General features: G+C 44.5%; 1 protein-coding gene across 3 annotated transcripts; it reads left to right on the top strand.

Moving 5' to 3' along the window:
• The first annotated feature begins 1,869 nt into the window (after positions 1-1,869).
• MTRF1 (mitochondrial translation release factor 1) lies at positions 1,870-24,636 on the top strand. Of its 3 annotated transcripts, none has more exons than XM_048494958.1 (10): positions 1,870-2,035; positions 4,996-5,429; positions 8,671-8,762; positions 9,621-9,702; positions 10,711-10,818; positions 10,907-11,079; positions 12,986-13,103; positions 16,582-16,718; positions 23,552-23,650; positions 24,488-24,636. In XM_048494958.1, exons 2-10 carry the CDS (start codon positions 5,018-5,020, stop codon positions 24,608-24,610), a joined length of 1,344 nt encoding a protein of 447 aa, XP_048350915.1. In that variant the 5' UTR covers positions 1,870-2,035; positions 4,996-5,017; the 3' UTR covers positions 24,611-24,636. The 3 variants fall into 3 exon arrangements, with proteins under 3 accessions (XP_048350915.1, XP_048350916.1, XP_048350914.1); XM_048494959.1 differs by lacking the exon at positions 1,870-2,035 and adding an exon at positions 2,077-2,322 and having other exon boundaries at positions 23,556-23,650; XM_048494957.1 differs by lacking the exon at positions 1,870-2,035 and adding an exon at positions 2,083-2,322.
• The last annotated feature ends 1,536 nt before the right edge of the window (positions 24,637-26,172 follow it).

Here is a 26,172-nt window from a genome sequence, read left to right as displayed (position 1 = left end):
CTGCTCTTTACCTCAACATTATGCATTAGCCATAGACTGCACCCAAGAAGACATCTTCATGGCACTGGTGGACATGCAAGAAAGACTAATTAAAACACACAGATACTCATGCAATTTTAAAATGGATTCTGTCAAAATTAATTGTAAATTGACAAATCATATAAGTGCTCAGAAAACCATGGATTCCAGCCCCTCCAAACAAAGTATCAGCCTTCCAAGACCAATACTTCCATCTTGTCTGGATTCATCTTCAGCATGTTCTTCCTGTCTGAAAGCATTCATTTACAGCCAAGGATTAACTGATGACATAGAGTTGGGTGTCTTCTGCATACCAATGGCATCCAATCCCTGGGCCTGACCGTGGGCAGGGGACAAATATAATACAATAAATAAGCAAACCTCAACACCGGAGACAATCTTAAGTGGCCTCAGTAAATTAGAGCCCAGCCTAAAATTGGCCTCCGAATTGTCTGCTGATGAAGACTTTTAAGTAAAAAGATCAATAACTGCTTCTTTCAGAGGTCGAGAACAAACCTTCCTCCAACCTGCATCATGGCATTAACAATTTTAGCTACAGATGTCAGCTGCCACGTGAGCCCTCAGAATTACAGCTCATCTCCACATTCTGCAGGTCAGTTTCCTGGGAGAAAGTGGAGGGTTTGGAGGGTGGACTCTATGGCCTTGAGGTTCCAGTCCTCCTCAAGCTCCACCCGCCCCCCCCAAATCTCCAGGAATTTCCCAACCTGGATCTGAAAACCCTACATGCCCCCCCTCCCCAATCCCTGGCAGTGGCTGGGGGGACCTGGCAACTCTAATGCTAGCTCAAGGCTCCAATACTTTTTTCCTGGCATGATCTGAAAAGCCAGGAGGAGCGTGGGTCAAATGTGCAAGCTGTCTTCATCTTCATAACAGCAGGACAAGCGGTTGCTTCTGACACTTCAGGTATAGGATGTGCTCTCAGCTTGACCTCTTAGCTGAAAAGAATGAGAGAGATTTTATTGCAGGACACCCCTGCAAAAGCATCGCTGCTGGCAGCCAAACTTGCATCATTAGCCAGTTTGGGCTTAGGTGCTATCAAGTCAAATACTGCTTTAAACAGTTGTGTTGGATGAGAGTCAGCTGGCACAGTGGTGCTAGAGATAAAGATTGTTTTGTGATTATTATTGTAGCCATAGCCAAGATGATCATGAACTGGGAAGGATCCATAGTTCCTAATGCTTTTTTTTTTTTTTTGCCTCATGGCAACACTGAGAAGCACTAGATGCACTGGCGTTTGTGTTTTGGGTTTTTTTTTTCAGGCTTTGCGGCTGAGGTCTGGTAGTTTTAGCTCCTAAAGTTTCACCTGCATCTATGGCTAGCATCTTCAGAGGCTTGTCACAGCAAGATGTGTTTCTCTCCATGGCTCAATGTGTAGTGTTCTGTGTAGTTACCCAGCTACAGAAAACACTCCATATTGTGGCCACACCAATCACAGCCGCACAGCCCAAAAAACCCACAACTGGCCGTGAAAGCTACATTCTTTTTTAATGGTGTGTTGTCCATGAATGAGCATATATGAGCAGGCAATGTTGGTTTTATGCTGGTTTCCATGAAAAGTATGTGAATTCTTGCGGATTAATTGAACATCTACTGGATCTGACTTTTAGCCAGTCCCTTTTCATTTTCTTTCAAGGCTGCCTGCATTGGATCATTGGGTAGCCCAGTACCCCTCCTCCTCATTCCTAGCTTGTGAACTGAGAGAGGCATTGTCATTTTGGCACAGCTGGGTATGCTGGACTGGCACGCACATGCCTGGGCTGCAGGGCCGGAGCGAGGGGGAACGGCACCCGGGGCACGCCTGCGCCCTGCGCCCCCGAACGCCCCCCCCCCCCCCCCCCCCCGCCGCACCGGGGCGCGCCCGCCGGTTCCTTGGAGCTACGCCACTGCTGAGCTGACGTGCGCATGCCCGGAGGAGAACCCTGCGCTCCCATGGAAGTGGGTCACCGAGGTTCAGGACCGAGAGGAGGACCAGCCAGCCAGCCAGCCAGCCATTCAGGTGCATGAGCGAAGAGATCCAAGCGGCTGCCTTCTTGGTTCTAGATACCCGCGTGCATCAGTTGGGTTGAGCGTGGGGCGAGGAAAGGGTTAAAAATGAAATGCGACTGTGGCATGCTGGGAGTGGCAGGCGATAATAATAAGGCTGCTGGGAGTTGCAGTCTCCCCGGTGCCGGCCAAGAGGTTCCGTATCGTAAAGGTTTCCGTCGGCCCCGGGCATTTGCAGCCTGAGTTGATGCAATCCCAGAATTTCTGCGCAGTTTTCTGGAGGAATCGGCGGACTAATAAGTACGACATGGATTGCTTCTTTTTTTCAGGAAAGCTGCCCTCTTGCAGCGCGGTGCATGCCCGGTGCTTCAGTCTCCCTGCTGGAAACAGGACCTGCCATCAGCCGGGCACCTGTGGGGTGGGAAGCCCCTGGAGGCTTGGGGCTGGGGCAGTGGAGCAGTGTCTGCCCTCCAAAGCAGCCAGGGTTTCCAGGAGGACGGATCTTAGCTGCAGTACCAGAGATCTGCAGCCACCACCAGCACATGTCCTGACGATCCATTTTTATTTCTCAAAACAACTTTTTGTTTTGCTTGAAATTTGCGTCTAAGCAATATATTTAGCAAACTGCCGTGTCTCTACATGACTGGCTCCCGGATGAGATTATAAATTTACAACGTATGGAAACTCCAAACTAAATATCAGACCAAGGATTATAAGCACGGGTTGCAAACAACATCAGCTGTGGCCTTCATTTGGAAATATGAGTTAAAGGAAAATAAGCAGAGATTGCAAGTCCCTTGAATAAGCCACTGAGCAAAACAAGGAGAAACCAGCCAGGACAGAAAACAAGCAGAAAGAAATAGTATTTGAAGAGAGAACACACAGCATGTTTAGATTAATGTTTACTCTGACAGAACTGTAAAGGCAGCATATTGCTTACTTTGGCAAATTTCATTTTATGAATAACATTTGCTTTTATGAATAAAAATTGATTGTTAAAACATATGCCAAACTTGCACAACCTCACAAGTACATGTTAGGTTGTGCTTCTCCCATGTTTTTCTTAAAGCTCCAAGAAAAACATGGGAGAAGCACAACCTAACATATACTTGTGAGGCTGTACAAGTTTGGCAAACCAGTGCAGTTGGACCCCACTCAGACTTTCTCAGCTTGGAGCAGGTGGCCGGTGTTTCTTCCTCTTAGCCAAGGTAACTTTAGGAACAGTTGTTTGTTTCCAGAGAACAGTGTGTGACAATTTAAATGTTAGTTGAGTTTTTTGAAGGTGAGATCAGAGGGGCAGTAGTATAGAGATCTAAGAACAGAGAAATAACTACTTTTCCTAAGAAGTAAATATACTTTTTAAAAAATGAAGGCTTTGCTGTTAATAATTGATACTGTAAGTCTTTGAATCCAACAAAGTTCCATTGTTGTCATCGTTTAAATTTCTCACTTGGAGCTTGGGGTTCATCTTGAGCCACTCTGGAAGGTGGGGAAGGTTGCGTGAATGAATAAAGAAATGAGGTTGGATCCTGCAGTGGTTCTATGATGATGGTGTATACTGTAGGGGATAATAGTGGATGAAAGAACCACGGCCCTAATCGCTGAACGCAGTTCTTGTGTTCTTAATTGAAGGTTTCTTCTTCTCCTCCTTCTCCTTCTCCTTCATATGGTGCTTGGCACTAATTTCTAGTACTAGTACTGTTTTGTGTTTTAGTCAGTCGGCCCTTTTGTTGGGTTAGATTCTATGGTGGCACAAGAGGCTATTTGCTGCTCTTCCGTTCCCCAGGCAGCCCATGGTACCTTGTTGATCCTCTTCAAAGGATCAGTGGATAAGGGCAGCCTCAATGAAGTTGGAGAATGAAATTGTCTGTTGTGGCCCTTTTGCCAGTACAAGGAGAGACCAATGAGACACAAACACTTTCGTGACAATCTCTGGTTTGCCACTACAGCCACACTAGCAAACTGTTACTTGTGCTTTCCCTGAATTTTCATTCTGGAAATTATCCCCTTAGCCCTAGGCTCACTGGTTATCTTATGCAAGCTGTAGGCTGGGTCTGAATTTATATCCTTTTGGCATGTATGCTTTAAAAAGGTTTGTGGTCTGCTATTATGGATTAATGGAAGCAGACATTTCTCATTTTGCTAATTGCAAAATTTGAGTCAGTATGCATGGTGTAGCTAAATATTTTAAATTGGAGACAATTTGCTTAATTTTAATAAGGCAGTTATTTGTTTTCCAAGGGTGTTGTAGTGGTGAAACTGTTGATCAGCTGGGATATTTAACGTGGAACTTCAAACTTAGAATTTCCTACTGAGCTGATGTTGTGGAGTAGCTGCAGGAATATGTGATCTGGGAAGTCCCCAGTTTCACCCTCAGCTCTGCCATAAATGTACTAATTAGCTTTATGGAAGGCTGTTTCCCTCTCAGGATCCTCCTGCCATGTGTAATTTGAGGATTAACGTGTGTTCTCTAAACTAGCATGTAAACTGATGACAGTAACATGAAATACTATTCACTGATTTCCTCTCCCATGAATTATTTTGTTTAAGGATGAACACATGTAAGTAGAACCACCAAAGTTATCTGTTGCTGTATCCAGGAAGAGGGAGACAGCTTTGAGTCCAATTGATTGTGAGAAAAGAGGAATATAAATATTTTAATAAAATAAAAGGTATAGGCTAGCAGAACTAAGACCAAAGACTGTAAAAATGCGCTATCCTTTGCAGACTTCAGCCCTTAGCTGTGAGCTCAAATTTCCTAACGGTAAAATGGAATCATTACAAATCTGTTTCAGAGTTGCTGAGGGTGGCACATGAAATAATTTGATGTTGTTACAGAAAGAAGTACAAATATGTGGTTTTTTAGATCCTGTGTTATTCTAAACAGCACAGAGGATAGGGGTACCTTTTAATAAATGCATAATTAAAACAGAATGAATGGGAAATCCTGTGCTTTATATCTTTCTGTTCTAGGTTGAGAAGGACCCAAGCTGAGATGAAACCTCCCCCAGGGATTCCTCTTTACAGAACATGGGTTGGTAATTGCTATGGCCGGCACCGCTCACTTTCTTTCCTTACAAAGAGAATTCCTCCTCTGGCAGAACTCAATACCTCTCAGCCTAGCATCCTGCGGAACACAGTTACTTATGTTCTGTTTAATCACTGGTCAAGGAGATATCACCAGGCCTCAAGAACACTGTGGAACCATGAAGCCCTGCAAAAATATCTGCAGACTTTGAGCCAAGAGTATCAAAGGATTAGTCAGCTATTAGATGATTGTTCAGTGAGTGAACATAGCCAAAAGGCTCTGGCTAAGAGACATGCCAAACTGTCCCCACTGGCCAAGGCATTTGCGGAAATACAAGCGGCGGAAAAAGAGATACAGGATTTGGAGGTGCTGTGTGAAAGTAAGTAAACCATCTGTTTTATGCAGTTTCCCTTTTGCAAAAGGAAGTTCCAGATCCTCTTTTGTTTTAATTCTATGATGTGGATTAGGGGTTCCCAGTCATATTCAGCCTTTGGAATTCAACACAGCATGGTGGGCGCCACCCCTAAATGGCTGCCGTAGGAGGGGGAGCCAGCCACAAGATGGCTGCCCCAGCTTATCTTCAGTCACATGGTAAAGATCTTTGTGTTGTGATGGCATTTGCTGCCAAAGCAACTTTTAAAAATCTGCTTGGCCAATCAGGCAAAAGCCTCTTCTGGTCACTTCACTTTCTAAAAACACTTGGGCACCAGGAAAGATGTTGGCAGGTGCCATGGTCCCTTTGGATTCGCCTGATGTGCAGCAACCGTAGCCAATCCAAAGCAGGAAATTTCCTGGCTTCCTTTGAGTCTCTATTCTAGAAGAGCTGCTCCTTATGTTACCGACCCCATTCCCTCTGACTTTGGGTCCATGGATTCCTCAAGAAAGAAGTGAGAGTTAGTCCAGATTTAGGCTACAGTTATGAATCTGTTTCTAAAACGTGTATGCCAGCTCTCCAGAGACCTGCTCGAGGCAGCGTACAGCAATAACACGAAACCATTCAAACACAACCATTAAAAAACAAACCCGTTCAACGAGACACTGAAAAAAACCAAGCCAGTGCTATTGAAACAATTATAGATGTATGGCATATTGTGGCCCGTTAAAAAGGGACTGACCTATCAGTGAATCTGCAGAGTCTCTGCTTTGGGTGTTTTCATGCAAATCCCCCCCGTAGTCCGAAGGCACAATAAACTGTGACCTGTTTAAAGCAGTCTATCGAGCCCTGGTTAGTTCAATTCTCCACCAAGTCGGATGCAGGGTTTTCATACAAATTTACATGAAGAACATTTTCTCCTCCCTCAATTCCTATGTCCACCTGCTATTGTGGTCTGCCTTCTGCTACCAACCCTGTCTGCTACAGATTACCCACTTGTGACCTTTTGGCATGCAAGTTAGAACCTTGGATACTGAGTTGCTATTCTGGATTGCATTGTTTTTCTTTTCTTCCTCCTGCTCATTAAACAAGTGACTGATGTGCTTCTTCCTCCTGCCAGGGTTTATCCATCATGCTTCGGCTATTCCCAAAAATGATAAATGTATTAGCAGGTAAATGTATTCCTAGGAACCTATTAAATGTACCTCTTGCACATAAACAGCCAATCCCAGTGTGTGCAGAGGCCCCGGTTTGTCTAGCTGTTGCCTCTTCATCTCCCAACCTGATACAAGTGTGATGCTACCCAACAAATTGTGTTTTTTTGTGTGAATGCTACAAACCTTTGTCAGAAATCCCAGATGATTCAGTCTCCCTTTTATGGGCTATCTGCATTCAGAGATCGTAACTTATCAGACTTTGTTCAAATCACCACTTTATTGGCTGTCTGAACACAGCTCATGTTAAATGGGTGTAGAACAGTGATGGCAAACCTATGGCACGGGTGCCAGAGGTGGCATTCAGAGCCCTTTCTGTGGGCACGCGTGCACAGAGTTCATCATGTGGGGGTGGGATGCAAAATCACACACACACACACACACACACACACACACACACACACACACACACACACACACACACACACACACATCTAGGCTAACCTGGGCACGATCCTTTACCTGGGAGTAAGCTCAGTTGCTGGTAATGGGGCTTGCTTCTGAGTAAACCTTCCTAGGGTCGTGATTCATCCATTCGAAGCGTTGCATGGTTGCTTCACCAAGCTTACTCCCAAGTAATGTGCGCCTCGGAGCCAACCATTTTTTCTAAACTAAAACCTTAGTATTCAGGTTAAATTAGCGTATTGGCACTTTGCGATAAATAAGTGGGTTTTGGGTTGCAATTTGGGCACTTGGTCTCAAAAAGGTTTGCCATCACTGGTGTAGAAGGAATGAAGCCCTGATCTGGGTGGCCTTAGCTAGTCTGATCTTTCTTGGAAGCTAAGCAGCGTCAGCTCTGGTTTGTATTTCGATGGAAGACAACCAACAAAGTGTGGGGTTGCTACACAGAGACAGGCCATGGCACCACCTCTGTTAGTCTCGTTCCTAGAATAAGTTGAGTGTTGAGTGTGACTTGATGGCATTTTCCACTAACACTACCAAGAATAATCAGATTTTTCAGGGTGATAGCTTATTGTATGATGATCAGCACCATCAAGGATCCTGTGCTTCCTTTTAACCCCTGACCAGAAACAGGCTGCTTAGTTTGAATGTTTTTCTGTGTCTAGCCACCATTGTCCTTTCCAGTGTGTTTTTTCCCCGTTGACTCCTGTCTCTTCTTCATTCAAGTGAATGACTGTCTTGCTGTAGGCCAGGCAAGGAAAGTCATCAGAGGCAATCTCGTTTCCACATTGTTGTCTTGGACACACTTGCACAGTGTCAATAGTAGCACTGGGCTTTCTGGTTGCTTGGAAGAACTGGTGCTACTGTTTCTCTGTTCTAAGTAAATAAATAAAAATAATACATACACAAGCCTTTATTGGCATAGTCAGAAAGAGTTACATAAATTGGGAACAATTGCGTGAATACATGATAGATAAAAGGCCCCACGTTCTACTAGGAACTCTCAACTATCTCTGCAATGAAATTGGCGATCTCTTCACAAAGACCAGGATCTGAGTTGTTTAACAGTAATGATAACCTAGTCAGATCAGGCAGCCCAGGTTGGAAGAAAAAAATGTAAGTTGGTATATTTAGATCTGATGTTATCAAATCTGGTGCAGTGCAAGAGTTGGTGAGTCAGGGTTTCAACCACATTAAGTTTGCAACTGATAAATAAAAATAAGCCATAATATGGCTTGCTTGCTGTGAGAGAAGAAAGGAAGAAGCTGCTGTTCACCCTCCCAACTTCCAGCCCCCAGCCCTGGTGACTGTACACGTCCAGGACTGTTCGCCTAGACATGTTTTAACTTTCTCTTCTAACAGGAGATAAAAATTCAGTGACCTCATGATGCCCAAATTTATTGTATAATTCTGTTTTGAAGTTGTTTTCCTCTTTCCAAAGCTGTATTCATTGTCTTCAAGGGGTTGTGTAAATGTGCTCTGTAAATCATGACTACACATTTGCAGGACGGCCCATGTATTCAAGAAGGGTGGGCTAAAGGGAAATAGAAGTGACAAGAAGGTTTAGTGTGGACACTTTGCTTGGGATGAAGTGAAACCCCCTCCACGTTTTCTTCTACTGTTGATCTTAGAGTTGAACACCTCAGAAGAGAGTCAGCTGCTAGAACTTGCTCTAGAGGAAAAGGAAGCTGTTGACCGCAAGATCAGCACTCTATGTCAGCAGGTGAGCAGTGGGTCGAGATGGGATCAGGAAAGAGAATCGTTTAGTTCCCTTGAGCGGTATGCAAGTCTCGATACGTGTGGGAGAGATGTCCTTGCATGCTGTGGCTTGCATAAGATCCTGAAACTTGTAGCTTCATCACTGGATACCACTGTGTGGGGGGAAACCAAATGAAACATGCGCATGAAGGACAGGATCCACAAGGCTGTATGAGCCTGACCATGCTGATCCCTGGTGAGCTTGGAGCAGGACGCCTGTTCTCGTTTCTACATCCTTTTGGGAACGAACCTGTTTTATGTAGCATTCCATGCAGTTTTTCTGGGGCACGGCCTCTTTCTGTTGAATATAGTCAGGTCAACAAGTCATGACACTGAACCAAAGGGATGCTAATGAACAAAGATGCCCGTGAAATGACCTGCCCGAGGTGGTCAGGAAGGCACCCAGTCCTTTTGGCTTTCTGCAAATTATACAAGCCCAAATGATCCCACAGGTAATAGGGTTGCAGAGACTGTGATTTATACCGCTGTGTACAACTTACTGTGAGTAGGATCTTGCTAACTAATTTCATGTATCGTGTTAATGTTTTGTGCTTCTATTATTTAGATTTCTGGTTGACTTCAGACTTCTACAATCCTAATCCATTGGGTATTGAATGTCCCATTTTGTTGGGGCGTATATATTCCAGTGATTTTGTATGAGTAAAATACAAGCCCCTAGAGTACGATAGTTCAGTTTTCATTTCTTCCATGAGGAGCATCTGCTGACTTGTTTTTTGTGACTGAGTGCCAGTCAGAAGCTTGGAAAATCAACTGCAGTTGTAGCCAAAAGCCCACTGCGTTGTGCTTTCTGATTCTTTTTCAGCTTATCCAGATCTTGATACCAAGAGAAAAATATGACCACTGCCAGGCTGTATTGGAAGTGACATCTGGGAGGACAACTGGAGGTCAGCGATAGCATCCCAAGTAAAGGCTATTGCAAACCACCCTCCAGACTTCACGGGAGTTTGTTTTGTATTTTGTGTTTGCTGTTACTGTTGGGATTGGGATGACCCATGACAGCAGCAAAGCCAGACCACACACAAATTAGCCAGGGGGCTCTGGGAACTCCCCCTTGCTACGCAGAAATGTACTTTGTATTTTAACCCAAAGGGGGAAAAACACCAATACAGAATGTTGAAAGTAACCATGAATCGGGTAATGGCAGGGAGCAGCTGGAAAGGACTCTTAGCAACAATAGTTGGCAGACACTCCAAACAATTTGCAGTAATCTAAATGGGAGAGAGCATTGGGATCAGGGGACAGATGTGTGCGCGCATTCGCAAGTGCCAGTCCTCCTCCACTCTCCCCCAGTTTGGACTGCCCCAGGAGGCAAAACTGCACCATATGCCATGCCTTGTTGGACTCTGATCCAGGGCTCCCGTTCACCTAGCCTTGAGCTTCAGCATCTGGGCAGTAAATGGCTCGCCTGCTGGGTGGGGGAGCAGAAAGTCATCCCTCCAGCCCTGCTTCAGTTGTGCTGTTTATGGGGGTGGCGGGGGGGGGGGGAGAATTCCTCCTTCAGCTCCCTACTTGATCAGTCTAATAGCAAACAATTGCAGGTGAAAGGACCTGCTGGCAGGCGAGGCTGAAGTTTGGCCAGAGGTGGAAGGCTCCTTGGGTTGGCATAAAAATATTTTCATTGGCTGTTGGGCCTGCTCATGACCCTCAACATGGAGAGCAGTGGAAAGTCAGTTGTTTGGGGGAGGAGGATGACTCGCTGAGAGCTTGCCCAATCCTGGAGAGGGGAGGAATTTCCAAAATGTCTTTCATCCCCCTAAATACATGCTACAATTCCTCACAGGGTTGTAATTCATATCAGTGATATTTATCTGAATCAGATTACTGCCCCCAGTACTAGCAAGAATGGCACACTGCTCATGCGAAAAATACAAAGATGATTCTTTATGTTTTAGGTGACATTTGCCAGCAGTTTACACAAGAGGTATTTGAGATGTACCAGGGCTATGCTGATTTCAAACACTGGACCTTTGAAATCCTGAACTACACTCCAGCTGACTATGGTACGGTCTTGGCACCTGCCAGCCATCTTCCAAGACTTCCTCTTCTCCATTTTCCCCACTGGGTAACGTGTGTTGTTTTCCTTTAAAGGCGGGCTACACCATGCAGCTGTCCGCATTTCCGGAGACCACGTCTACCGGCATTTGAAGTACGAAGGAGGTACACATCGGGTGCAGCGAATCCCTGAGACTGGTTTATCTTCAAGGATGCAGCGGATCCACACAGGGACCATGTCGGTAATCGTTCTTCCCCAGACAGAAGAGGTAAATCCTAAGCAATCAGTCGAATAGGTTTGTATTCAATGTCTGCCTGTAAAACCTAACTTCTGATCAGGAGTCTGATTTTTGCCTTTGTATCTATGTCTCAATTACTGTACTCCATTTAGACAGATGTAGCTCTTATTCTTGTTATTGTTGGCTGTGTTCATCATCATTCTGTAGGACCCCATGGCACTCAAGAACATATTTCCTGGCACCAGCCAAGTGTTTTTAGAAAGTAAACAGAACAAGGTGAGGCTTTTCTCCAGCACGACTTTTAATCTGATGGACCGAATCCAAAGGGTTCTCACCAATGGCTCATCTTCGTCCTGAAGAGAAGTGGCTAGTAGGGTGCCAGAGGATTCTGTCCTAGGCCCAGTGTCATTCAATATTTTTATCAGTTAACTGGATGACAGAATAGAGGGGATGCTAATCATATGTGTAGATATCACCAAATTAGGAGCGGTAGCTAATACCCCAGAGGACAGAGTGAGGATTCAAAATTATCTGGACAGATTAGAGAGCTGGGTCAAAACTAACAAAATGAATCTCAACAGAGATAAATGTAAGATACTACACTTAGGCAGAAAAAAATGAAATGCACAGATACAGGATGGGTGACACCTGGCTTGACAACAGTACATGTCAAAGGGAGTCTTTGTGGAGCACAAACTGTACATGAGTCAGCAGTGTGATGCGGCAGCCAAGAAAGCCAATGTGATTTTGGGCTGTATCAGTGTCTAGAGATCAAGGGACATAATAGTACTTCTTTATTCTGCATTTGTCAGACCTCACCTCAAATATTGTGTCCAGTTCTGTGCACCGCAATTCAAGGAGGATATTGATAAGCTGGAATGGGTCCAGAGGAGGGTGACCAAAATGGTAGAAGGTTTGGACTCCATGCCCTACGGGGAGAGTCTTAGGGAGCTGGGTATGTTTGGTCTGGAGAAGAGAAGGCTAACAGGGGGCATGATAGCCATGTGTAAATATTTGAAGGGATGTCATGTTGAAGATGGAGCAAGCTTGTTTTCTGCTGCTCCAGAGACTAGAACAAGGAGTGATGGATTCAAGGTACAGGAAAAGAGATTCCACCTAAACATGAGGAAGAACATGGCAAGGGCTGTTCGATTGTGGAATACACTGCCTCACAGGATGGCAGAGTCTCCTTCTTTGGAGGTTTTTAAACAGAGGCTGGATGGCCATTTGTCAGGAGTGCTTTGATTGTGTATTCCTGCATGGAGGAGAGGGTTGGACTGGATGGCCCTTATGGTCTCTTCCAACTCTATGATTCTATGATTGACTGTGCAGATTTTTAAAAATGTTACTTTGGCATCTAGCATCACAGTGTACGGATTTCCACTGTTTGATTGAGGGTAAACTGCAGGAGCCATTTTGTGGCTTGTTCCACCTCTCACAGCAGCCATTTTGTATCAACCACCCTGTGTCAGAATTCCAAAGGTGTCCACGGGCTCAAAAAGGTTGGAGGCCACTGTTCCCTCGGATTCTTCCCGCAAGGGTTCCGCTCTGTCTTCCTTCTTGTGTAGGAGGATATTGGAGGACATTGCACATTTGCAGGAAATCTGATCTCATGCAGCTGTTTCAAAGGGGATCACATTGGGTCAAATTAAGACGCCCTTCCTCATGCGAACGACACCAAACAGAAAGATCAACAAAGAAAATGGAAACGTCGGACCCTGGCCTGGCTGTTGTTCTTCAGCAACTGCCCTAATTGTGGAGCTGGCCAAGTTGGAGTTAAGTCAGATGATGGAAACAAGACTTAATAGGAGAGTTGATCCAGCATGGAAAAAGATGTATATTTTCAAGTCAGGTGTTTTTTTAAATAAAAAAAGGGAAATACTGGCTTTCCTCCTGCAACTTTATATCTGATTGTAAATCTGTCATTTCTCTTAAGGTAAAGATCAAAGTAGAACCAAGAGATCTGCGCATAGATACATTTCGAGCCAGAGGAGCAGGAGGACAGCATGTCAACACAACAGACAGTGCTGTGAGAATTGTACATATTCCTACAGGTATATGTCTGAGTCCCTTTGTAGTTATTTGTGTATTTGCTGATGTTCTTCCTTACGGAACCTAAGGCACCTTTAAAACATAGATGGAACAGAGAATACAATACATTAAAAACATAAAACCAAAATTGCAAATCCTTACTCAGGACTGCTGCTAAACTTAACCAAATGCAGTTCTAAACTGCCTTCAGTTGCCTCCTAAAGATCGAAAGTGAGGGGTAGGTGCACCTCCCGGCAGTTCTTGTCCTGTAACCAAATGAACTTATTTGATTAACGGGACAGTCAGGAGGGCTGTTTCCTGGGATCTTAATTCCTAGGCAGAAATGTATGGGAGAAGATGGTGTTTCAGATAGCCAAGTCTCAAGATAACCAGGGCTTTAAAGGTTAAAACCAGCCCTTTGCATTGAACCGTAATAGACTACAGCATCTCCCAGCTGAAAACAGGATTGTGCTGGCGGTTGTTGCATGGCTGTGTACTCTCTGGCTCCCTACGGAAGTTGGATTTTCTGGGGTTCCATTTCTTGTCTTAGAGAAAGGGAATGGGAGAAATGGCTGCATCAACTCTTTTTTGCTTGGGTGTACCTTGAACTACAACAGGGATTATCTTGTCCAGTTCTTTCATTGTGGGACAATTTTCCTTCAACTCAGATCCTTTTTAACACTCCATATAAATATGACACATTTACTTGCTTGATTTCTTAAATTGGGGGGGGGGGGGGGGGGGGCTCTGCTCGACCACTACCATGCGTTTTCTGGAGAGGCAAGAAAATGGTTGCCTCAGCCTTCCCCACCACGCCACATAGCTACTTGTCAGAGTTTGTAATTCCTGTAAGAGGTCTGGAATTCCTCTTGTTCAGGGGATTGACTACAACTTCCTCCATGAAAATTTCTCTCTCTGTGTATATTTTTTCTGAGAGAAACGTGTTCCAGTATTTGAGCACACTGAGGAAGGATGCATAGTTCTGCCCTGAAATTGTCACTAAAATCTGTCAAAATAAATATGGCAAATCAATGTAGAGTCTCAACCGGAAGAATTTTCCCTGGGAAATGAGCCTTACTTTACACATTTTTTCCCCTGTGGTTTTAATACTCTTTATTTAATCAAATTTAAAAACATAACATAACATATTTCCATTATCCATTTTCTCATTCTCTTTGTAAGTTCCTTTTTAACATGCACGTAGACGAAGAATCATGTGTGACAATTGATGTGTATGTTTTTATGTTTTGTACATGTGCTGGAGAGCCATGATCAACATTGGGTAGCTACAGTGCATTTGAGTGACAAAATAAACATGCACAATTTCCCCATATTTTATTTTATTTTTGATTTGATTCAATTTAATACCCTGCCCTCCCCGACCCAAGCTGGGCTTGGTCCAAGTGCATGGGTTTTCCCCCTTCAGAAACCTTAATAGATGAGTGAAAAATTCCTTTAATCGCTTGACTTAATTTGTGGGAAATGAAGGTAAGGAAAATTATAGTGCTAGCTTTTTCAGGCCTTTCTTCAAAAAGAAGAGGATTAAGGGATAGTGCCCTGGGGAAAATAATAGATGTTAAATTGCAGGAAATTTTAAGCCTTTGGAGTGAAACTTTCTTTAGAATGCTGAAATTTTAAGGACTGAAATATATGCAGTATTTCATCAAACCTAAACTTACTATTTAAACTACTTAAAATGCATAGGTAATGTAGTACATAAGCAATATAACTATTTGGAAGTTGTGACCTTAAAAATATGTTTGTGTTAATTTTCTATCAACAAAATTGCAAATATACTCTATACAAACTGTAGCAAATATACTCAATACAAACTGCCACATAGAATTTTGGGTTTTTGTCACCTGAGAGATAGGCCCCTTCCGCACACGCAAAATAATGCGTTTTCAAACCACTTTCACAACTGTTTGCAAGTGGATTTTGCCATTCCACACAGCTTCAAAGAGCACTGAAAGCAGTTTGAAAGTGCATTATTCTGCATGTGTGGAATGAGCCATAGGGAGGATGTTGAAAATAGAAAATACAAATGTTGTAGTTTATAAACAAAAGGAACTGCATCAGTTGGACAAACTGTTGCAATTCAACTAGCAGAATATTTTTATACTTGAGATACATGTATGAAATTCTCAGGAAACCTGGAACTCCTCAGCAGTCTGTTGGGTGTGTGTAAAGTGCCATTAAATAGCAGCTGATTTATGGCTTTCAAGTAAAGTACGAAGCAGAGGTGGTTTGCCATATCCTTCCTCTGCAGGGTCTTCCTTGGAGGTCTCCCTTCCAAGTATTAACACAGCTTGATGAGATCTGATGAGATTGGGCAATCTATGGCGCTCCAGATATTCATGGACTACAATTCCCATCAGCCCCTGCCAGCATGACCAATTAGTTGCATGAAAATATGTTCTGTGTCTACAGTATATAGAGGATATATTGTCCAATTATATTGGTTTTCCTACATAAAAACTACAGTTATATACATTGTAAGTAGTAGTTAGATGTTGTAGTCACAGATTTTGACACCACTGAAATACTGTAAAATGCCTTTTCATGAAAACATCCATTCACTCTGAAAGAAAGAGGAGATTTTTCTCTTGCTCTCCAAAATTTCCAATTTATGTCCCCATTTCCACCACTGGGCCTTCTTATCACTATACAAAAGATAATCAAAACTAACAAGAATGGAAGCCCCTCTCTTCTCTCGTGCGGTTCCCTTTCATGAATGGTGGGCCCATCAGCGTTTGATGATTCCCCAGATGTTTTTGACCTAAGTTGTTTTGAAAGCTGCAACAACCCCTGTAGCAAAGATTTGGCTCTCCAAAAACTGTGACTTTCTTCGTGGTGGAGAAACTGCCTTATTTCTTTAAAGCAGCAAGAGGTTGGTTGGAGCAAGCAAAACCATTTTCCCTTTTGTCTGATGCAGTTAAATGAAACCGAGTCCCTTTGTTCTGCCTAGTTATTAATACACTTTTGGGTTATACTTCCATTAGACCTAATAACAGTAATAATTCTGTGTCTCAGTGTGCTGAAATGCTGATTTGTTTTCTGGAACTTGCTAACTTGGCAGTTGTTCTAAAGTATGGATTTTTAAAGCTGGATTTACTCCTTACTGCTGTGCAACTGTTCTCGGTAGTAATGGCCTTCCTGAGGGCTGTGTAAAATATGATGTAGAAAACATTTTAGTAACTATATTTATAACTGTATTCAGATTTTATGTTGTACACCGCCCGGAGCCCCTTGGGGATGGGGCGGTATAAAAGTCGAATGAATGAATGAATGAATGAATGAATGAATGAATGAATGAATGAATGAATGAATGAATGTGGAAGACACAGAGATGTCTAGATGGCAACCAAAGCTTTGGTATACGTGTGTGTGTCTTTGTCATCCAGTTCATGGGTTTTTCTCATGTAACCAACACAGGGACAACTCACTTTCTAGAGTTTTGTGCTTGGGGATTGTTGATGGGTGTTTTCTCCATTCCCGAAGGGTTAACTGTCGAGTGCCAACAGGCACGATCTCAGCTCCTGAATAAAGAAACGGCCCTGCAGATGCTGCAAGAGAAATTGTACCGGCAGTCCATCGAGAGAGAGCTGAACCAAAGGACCAGTTCGAGGAAGCTGCAGGTGAGGGCCTTACATTAGCACAGAATCCCCAACCTTTCTGAACAGGCACAGGGTAGTGGGCACAATCACAAAATGGCTGCTGCAGGAGGCGGAGCTTATACAAAATGTCAGGGAGTAGGTCTTGTATTGCTCTTAATTATAACTCTTAATTATAACGCTCCAACATTTCAGGCAGATGCTCTGCTTGACAAGTTATATTTTAAAACAAACATGTAGTTTAGAAACATTTTTCTTGCATATATTCAGATACACACAGTGACTACTGGTAAGGTCTCTGTGCTGTGGTTCCAGCTGCTGGCTCAACCAGTCAGATCTCCAGTGGCCAACCAGATGCCCTACTGGGCAAAAAGCCCCACCTGATCTGATTGGCATCTAAGAAAACTTGGGGGGGGGTACCAGGAAAAGAGAGGGCACCATAGTAGCCACGGAGAACCCTGGATTCGCAGCCACAGCTTAGACCTTGACCTCATGGGGAAAGGGAAATAAATCTCTAAGAACCAGGACTTTACTATAGGAAGCCTTGGCAAGGCCTCCAAACTGAAATTGAGCAATCATAGTAAATATAGGGAGGCAAGATAGAGCCTTGACTCTGCTCATCACAGAGCAACATTTTACAGGGGTGTCAAACTCATTTATTATGTGGGCCAAATATGACATAAATGTGGCTGCCTTGGCTGGACCCAGAATGGCACTGGGGTGGAGTAGTGTGCCTGGACTTGTGAGCCTGCAGTGGGCGGGGGGGGGGGGGCTACTTTGAAAGGGCTTAGCAGGACTGTGAGCCAGCTGAGGCAAACCCTCCTCTTTGCCCCCGATCTAGCCTGATGAGGCCCAGATTGGGAGTGAGTGAGGGGGTTGCCTCAGCTGGCTCACAGCCCTGGATCCAGCCCCTGGGCGGTATGTTTGACACCCCTACTTTAGATTCTCTTGGACTCAACAGCAGGGAAGACATTTCCTGTACACAGGAAACAGAGGACAGCAGTCTGCTTTCCCCAACCTGAAAGAGATGCATGAGCAACCTAACCTGTGTCCTGATAGGAAATCACCTCATCTGCAGTCCGTGTGGATTGTGCCCAACCACCCTTGTATGGCAGTTCAAGTGCAACACTTCCTCGCACAAGCGTTGTGTCACTGTGTGCAGCAGGCACCACCAATCAAGGCCAGCCCCACCCACCATAGTGTGTCCCTTTTTAAAAGCCCTTCTGGGTGTCCTTGCCTGACAGGTAAATATCAGTGGATCTCCCAAAATCAAGCTGAAAACCAAGGGCTCTGAATTATTATTGTGCTGTGATATCCTGCATGATTTGTGGGGGTGCTCTTGGTACACACCATTTGCTATTATGATAGATCAACCCTTCCCTAAATGTTTTTGTTCCCCACAGCAAAGTGGTTTTCCTTCTCTGATTAGGAAGAACTTCAGAAGACTCCTGGGAGGCATTACCCTGGGATCTTCAGAAACTCCTATCCCTATTCCGAAAGACGTTTGTCTGGGAACCTCCCAGTGTTTTGTGATCTATGGTAGCCATTTTGTGACTCTGATGGCAGCCATTTTATGGTAACACCCACTGCCTATTCTCAAAAATCAACAAGTGCCTATTGGCTGTACAGAGTGGAGGGCCCCTGTTCTAGTGCTTCCGCCACTTAAAAGAGAAGAAGAGGACTTTAGATTTATAACCCACTTTTATCAGCCATAAAGGGTCTCCAAACCGCTACAAACAACTTCCCTTCCCCTCCCCACAAGAGATACTTTGTGAGGTCGGTGGGGCTGAGAGAATCCTGAGAGAACTGTGACTAACCCAAGGTCACCCAGCAGGCATCATGTGTAGGAGTGGAAAAACAAACCTGGTTCACTGGATTAGAGTCCGCCGCTCATGTGGCGGGATGGGGCCTCAAGCCTGTCTACTGCTCTTAGGCACCACATCATGCTGGCTCCAAACAGCAAAGCTGTCTCTCATTCATAGTGGCCAAATCACTATTCATGGCCTATATATCCCATGGGGCTCTGGGGTAAGGAAGGAGCAAAAGTGTGGCAGAAACCCTTCTGCTGGGCCTCCACCTCTGTACCCGTGCCAGACACTCCGTACTGTGTCTGGATTAGATCCCAAAGTAGTTCCCTTTGCTAACTCCGCCCTCTAGAGGTGGGGGTTCAGACTGCAAGTGAGGTGGCCTTTTCATAGTTTTCTATCACTCCCTCCTGAGGATGTTTGCCTGTCCCTAAAGGGTTTGGGCACAGCCAAGTACAGAGCCTGCCATTTGACCACGGGGGAGAATGTGCGGTTCCTCACTGACTCCTTTTGGGTCACTTGGAAGTTTAGCTGATGTAATGTGTGGCTTTTGCTTTTTATTGTTTAATGTTATTTGACAGAAAAGCAACATATAACTATTTGAAAGAAATACTGGTAAAAATGACCATTTTTATTTGAAAGGAAGATGACCCCCCCCCAATAAAAAAAGAGAATCCAGCAAGTAAAACCAGGTGATCCTGAACTGAAGGCGCCCCCACCCCAGTTCCTTTGAGATGCCTCTTCTTACCGGCTTCTCTCTTCTCACCCCCTCCCACCTTTTCTCCTTCGTCATCCTCCTCTCCCATAGCAGCCCTGAGAAAAGCAGCTCCGTCCACCTGCTGTGGTTGCTCCACCTGCTAATGAACTGAGCACCAGTTTCTGCTGCTCAGCATCACACCAAGGCCGCTCTTCTCCCCTTCGCAGGCCTTGGTGCTTGTTGAGGCCGCTGCCATTCGTGGTCCTGCCTGCCCACCTCTGGGCAGGCAGTTCTGCTCTTCCCCTCTCCCTCTGTGCCCGTTGCCCTTGCCAACACCCCTCCCCCTCTGCTTTATGCAGCGCAGGCCGGTTTCCTTCCCCCGGCTTCTTCCCAGTTTCCTTCTTGGCCACTCAGTCTGGGGACGGCCTCTTGCTCCACAGGGCAGCTGGGGTGCAAGTCTTCTTTCAGCTTCCTCCCTAGATGCTGCCCCCCCCCCCCCCGGATTTTGAATGTCTTGACCACAAAGCATGAATGGCAAGAGTGTGCCCATCAGCTTTCCCCGCCTGCAGGGCCCAGCCAACGTATCATGCCCCGGGACTGTTCAATAACGAGACTTTGTTTCAAATGATTTTCTTTAATGAAAACAGCTTCAGATTTAAGCACATAAACATTCATTGACAGAACTGACGTTAGCATGCCAAAACAGCTTCCATGATACTCTTGCCCCGTTGCCCCTCCCCTCCCGTAACGCTCAAGTTCCTCATTACTTGACATCACCCTCCACTGCCAGTTCCCAGGGGGAGCAAGCAGCCCTCTGTTCCCATGGGCAGGTGGAGGCACGGCTTTCTCCAAATCACAGCAACCCCTACTCCCCTCCGCTTTGAAGAAGTGTCGAAGCCAGCAGTTGCCGAAGGAGCTGATCAGCCCGTGCCTAAGAGCAATATTAAGAAGCAAGTGAGGGATAACCTTCCCAGAAAGAGACCGGGAGAAATGACGGAACAGGGTCAGATCATGACATAAGAACAGAAGAAAGAGCCTGCTGGATCAGACCAGAGTCCATCTAATCCAGCACTCTGCTACTCGCAGTGGCCCACCAGGTGCCTTTGGGAGCTCACATGCAGGATGTGAAAGCAATGGCCTTCTGTTGCTGTTGCTCCCGAGCACCTGGTCTGCTAAGGGATTTGCAATCTCAGATCAAGGAGGATCAAGATTGGTAGCCATAGGTCGACTTCTCCTCCATCAATCTGTCCAAGCCCCTTTTAAAGGTATCCAGGTTAGTGGCCATCACCACCTCCTGTGGCAGCATATTCCAAACACCAATCACATGTTGCGTGAAGAAGTGTTTCCTTTTATTAGTCCCAATTCTTCCCCCCAGCATTTTCAATGTATGCCCCCGGTTTTAGTATTGTGAGAGAGAAAAATTTCTCTCTGTCAACATTTTCTACCCCATGCATAATTTTATAGACTTCAATCATATCCCCTCAGATGTCTCCTCTCCAAACTAAAGAATCCCAATTGCTGAAGCTTCTCCTCGTAAGGAAGGTGTTCCAATCACTCAATCCTAGTTGCCCTTCTCTGCACTTTTTCTATCTCTTCTATATCCTTTTTGAGATGTGGCGACCAGAACTGAACACAGTACTCCAAGTGTGGTCACACCACTGCTTTATATAAGGCATGACAATCTTTGCAGTTTTATTATCAGTTCCTTTCCTAATTATCCCCAGCACACAGTTTGCCTTTTTCACAACTTCCATGCATTGAGTTGACATTCCCATGGAACTATCAACTAAGACGTCCCTTTCCTTGTCTGTGACTGATAGCACTGACCCCTGTAGTGTGTATGTGAAGTTTGGATTTTTTGCCCCTGTGTGCATCACTTTACATTTTGCTACATTGAATTGCATTTGCCATTTCTTAGCCCACTCACCTAATTTATAAAGGTCTGCTTGAAGCTCTTTGCAATCCTTTGCAGTTGTTACCACCCTACATAATTTGGTATCATCTGCAAACTTGGCCCCCACGCTACCCACCCTTACTTCCAGGTCATTTATGAATAGGGTAAAGAGCACTGGTCCCAAAACAGATCCTTGGGGGACACCACTCCCTACATCTCTCCACTGCAAGAATTTCCCATTTACACCCACCCTTTGCTTCCTGTTTCTCAACCAGTTTTTAATCCATAGGAGGACTTCCCCTCTTATTCCTTCATTGCTGAGTTTTCTCAATAGTCTCTGGTGAGAAACTTTGTCAAAAGCCTTTTGGAAATCCAAGTAGACAATGTCCACTGGTTCCCCCTTATCCACATGCCTGTTTACACCCTCAAAGAACTGTAGTAAGTTTGTAAGGCAAGACTTGCTTCTGCAAAAGCCATGCTGACTCTTTCTCAGCAGGTCTTGCTTTTCTACATGTTTTATAATTTTATCTTTAATGATAGATTCTACTAATTTACCAGGAACAGATGTCAAACTGACTGGCCTGTAATTTCCTGCCCCCACCCCCTAGATCCTTTCTTACATATTAAAGTGAGAAGATCAGCAATTTCATGCTTGAGCTCTTTAAGAACTCTTAGGTGAATTCAATCTGGGCCAGGGGATTAAATGGTATATCAATGGCTGCCAGAACTTCTTCCTTGTCTACCACTGTCTTCACTAGTTCCTTGGATTCACCTCCTAGGAAGCTTGGTTCAGGTGCAGGAATTTTCCTCACCTCCTCCTGGGTGAAGACAGATGCAAAGAATTCATTCAGCTTCTCTGCAATCTCCCTGTCATCTTTTAGCACACCTTTTGTTCCTTTGTCATCTAATGGGCCTACCGCTTCCCTTGCTGGCTTCCTACTTTTGCTGTACTTGAAGAACTGTTTGTTGCTGGTCTTGATGTTCCTCATAATCCTTTTTTCCTCCCTTACAGCTAACTTGCCTTTTTTTTGACACCATTTGTGTTCCTTTTCGTATTCTTCCTCAGTCAAGTTGGACTTCCATTTTCTAAAAGACATCTTCTTTTTTCTGATAATTTCCTCAACCTCCCTTGTTAACCATGGTGGCTTTCTTTTGGACTGGGTGCTGCTTTTCCTAACCTGTGGAACACATTCCAGTTGAGCTTTTATTACTGTGTTTTTAAATAACCTCCAAGCATCTTGGACAGTTTTGACTCTCTTGATTTTCCCTTTCAGCTTCCTGAGCACTACCCCCCTCATCTTTGAGAAATTTTCCCTTCTGAAGGCGAATGTAACTACATTAGTAGTTGTCACTTGCTCGCATGCTGAGATACTGAAATTGACAGCGTTGTGGTCGCTGTTCCCTATCGGCTCAACTACACTGACTTCCCGCACCAGGTCCTGGGTCCCACACAGAATTAGATCTAGGATCACCTCTCTCCTGGTTGGTTCCACAACCATCTGCTCTAAGCCACAGTCATTAGCATATCCAGGAATGCTCTCTCCTTCCTATGACCTGAACATGCATTTTTCCAGTTTATGTGGGAATAGTTGAAATCACCCATTACCACTATGTTTTTGCTTTTGTTGGCCTAATTTTTTTTCCATCTCAGAATCCTCTTGTGCGCTTTGGTCAGGGGGACGATAATATATTACTAATTTTAGACTATTCTTCACACCTTGTATTGATATCCACAGTGCTTCTGTAGGGGAATCAGCTCCCCTTACATTGTCTATTTTATGTGACACTATGCTCTCTTTGACATAGAGGGGAATATGACACAATGCTTGTTTCTGACTAGAGGCTTTGCAATTAGCAATTGACAGACTGACTAGCAGAGCCAACCAGTAATCCCATGGGGGCAACCTCACATACAAGTTAATTTGTCCAGACTCGTCTGGTCTTGTCAGATTTCAGAGGCTTAGACATCCGGTTGGGGCTTGGATGGGAGACCACCAAGGATGTCCAGAGTTGTTCTGCAGAGGCAGACAACGATCAACCACCTCTTGCCTCGCAAACCCTGCGGTGTCCCTGTGAATCAAGTGTGATTTGATAGCACTTCCCACCCCACCACCAAGGTTGTGTCAAGTTGAAGATGACCATCACCTTTTGTAAAGCTGGAAAAAGTATTTGAAATCCATCTTCCTTTTGAGGAAATATAGCACGATTTATATTATAATAGCTGGTAAACTGTGAAGGTGTTTTGTGAATTATAAGTGGCCATCAAAACTGAAATTCGTGTGGTTATAACTGCATTTTTTTAAAAAAAGGTAATAATTTTCATACAATAAAATACATTCTCATGTCTGGAATATGAACAATATTTTGACAGTAAACAACACCAGTGGAACAATGCATTGTAAATTGGGATCACACTGGAATAAGTTTTACTTTTGATACTAAATGCAACCTTTTCCTCCAGTTAGGGACCAGAGCCCAGTCGGAGAGAATTCGCACATATAATTTCAGCCAAGACAGAGTCACTGACCACAGGATCTCCTATGAAGCACGCAATATTAAGGTAGTCCAGTTAAATAAATGATTCTAATGAAAAGGGTGATTGTACAAAGCTGCCCTCTGTTGTGTTAGGCCAGTGGTGGCGAACCTTTGGCACTCCAGATGTTATGGACTACAATTCCCATCAGCTCCTGCCAGTATGGAGGATTGGCCATGCTGTCAGGGGCTGATGGGAATTGTAGTCCATAACATCTGGAGTGCCAAAGGTTCGCCACCATGGTGTTAGGCATTTGGTCTGCTGGACCCCCGTCTTGGGCAGAGACTCTGGGCAGGGTACAAGCAGAGGTTTTTCCCACCCCGGTATTTCAGATCTTTTATCCGGTCAGTGGGAGGGATTGAATCTGGGACTTTCCACATTCAGGCCAAGTGCTTTGCTCCATACGGGGTGGGATGTTGCCGCACTTCTGGAACATATATGGCGTCTCCTCTCGGGAGCTTCTGATGCTGGCTCCTGACTACAACGACTTGGGGGGTGATTTTAGCCAGCTGTGGGTGAGTTTCCTTCACCAAACAAGTGGGGTTGGGGAGAAGGGGGAACCTCTCTTTATTTTTAAAGCTAATGCAGGATTTGAAAGAAGATCTTGTCTCCCAACTTCAACAAGCACAACAAACTATCAGAGAAGACATGGAAAGAGTGAGATGTGTAAGAGAACTTGCAGAAGTTCACAGAAGAGGGGGTTGCCCAAGAGTCATTTCATTGGACTAGTACGATGGGCCTGCACGCAAGCTTGATTAGTAGATTCCAAGCATCAGTGTTTGGGGTCTCTTGTTTACTCCCAAATCTCTTGGATCTCTACAGTCTATAAGTGGCTTCCTTTAATCTTTTCTTACCTTTTGCTAGGAATTCCTGTGTGGCAGGTGGCTGCTAGATGATCTTATCAACAAACTACTGGAAGCAGCTGAGGTGGAAGCTGTGACTGAACACTTAGAACACAACTTTCAATCACTACCCACAGATGCCTGACTTCTATTAAATTCCCCCCAACGATACTGTTGTCTCTGGTGCCTTCCTGATTTTATGATTTTTTTCCTTTCTCTTATGCTTTTGATGCTTTTTTGTTTTGTTCTTCAAATGGAAACACCTACTAGGTTTGAAAAGATGTGAATTTGAGCCTCTCATAGGTAGGTTCCTCAATATTGGTGGGGCTGGACTAACCAGAGGAAGGAAAAGAGGATCTTGGGGCCACAAAGGACTCTAGCTGGACCCATGCAGAGACTCATTTGGGGAAGAAAAAGGATTTTAGCCCAGGTACTTTAGAATATACTATGCAAAAAAAGGGAGGTCACGCACCAGAAAACTAGCCAGTTTCCAAAATGGCCTGAATGCTTGTTCAGGTTTTAAAAATGTTGGAGTCTTCTGCCTTTCCAGGTTTATTATTTTAAGATTTCGAAACACAAAATCAGACAAGATCTTAAAGTTTAAATCCAAAGAAGCGTTCAGAACTTACAGAGACATATTATGTTAACTCATAATTCAGCAAGGCATGCACTCAACTGACTAGTTCTCTAAGAAGAGAAAAATGATTGTAAATATTGTGGATTTGTGAACAGGTAAACGAATTGTCATGCTGAAAAATGTGTTGACTTTAAGAGAACTTTACAAGGATGCTGATTGAACTGGAGAGTTCTGGGTGTTATTTGGGATCCAGCTGGTTGATTTTCTTAAGCCCCTCTTTGTTATTGATCGTCTTGTACACAGTGATGAGGAAAGGGAAAGCAGATGGGAGCTCCACGCGATTACTTAGCTTCTGATGGCCCCAGTGAAGACACCGGAGTTTATCAGCAAGGTCTTTCCTTCCTGACCGTTCCAGGGCATCCTGGAGGAGTTTTGTCTTGTTCAGTTTATTCCGGGACCGTTCATACCTGCATGCGCATGGCAGAAAGAGGCATGCTGTGATTAAAGGAGATTTGGCTTTTTAAACTGTCTCCAAATGCGCTTGGAGAAGTGGCTGCTGCTGTGAGCACTCAAAAGATTATTTTACTCAAGGAATTTGCACTTGGCAGATTTGTAAAGGAATTCACACCATACTGCTCTGCCTCAGCTCCTCCCCTCTTGCAACCTTCCCCCTCAGAGGAATTTCCAGTGCGGTCTTTGCATTCTATATCTGAAGATGTGAAGAGTGATTGATGAAAGCTCATACGGAAATGAACTTTGTTTTAGAGGGTAGCCAGGTTGGTCTGTAGCGCAGTGGCTAGACTCAAGTCCAGTAGTGCCCTACAAGCCAAAAAGGATTAGCTTTTCAGGGTCAAAGCTTCCTTACCTGATGAAGGGAGTCTTGCTGAAAATCTTGTGGGTTTGGATTCAAATCTCACAACTGAAATAAACGTTGGTCTGTTGTAGCAGAGAAGTGGCATCTTCGGACTGACCTGGCTGTCCCTCTGAACTAAGGCCCCCCAGCAAGTTTCCATGTCAAAGTCAGGATTCAGACCTGAGTTTCCCAGATTTTATAAAGGGATTTGGCAGTAAAGGGACATTTTTGTTTAAATATTTGCATTTTCATATGTGCTTCTACCCAATACTTCCCA

This window comes from Sphaerodactylus townsendi, linkage group LG04 (assembly GCF_021028975.2).
Source record: "Sphaerodactylus townsendi isolate TG3544 linkage group LG04, MPM_Stown_v2.3, whole genome shotgun sequence".
Classification (NCBI taxonomy): domain Eukaryota; kingdom Metazoa; phylum Chordata; class Lepidosauria; order Squamata; family Sphaerodactylidae; genus Sphaerodactylus; species Sphaerodactylus townsendi.
The sequence above is the reverse complement of the archived record's forward strand: the minus strand, read 5'-3'. Positions and strand labels throughout refer to the sequence as shown.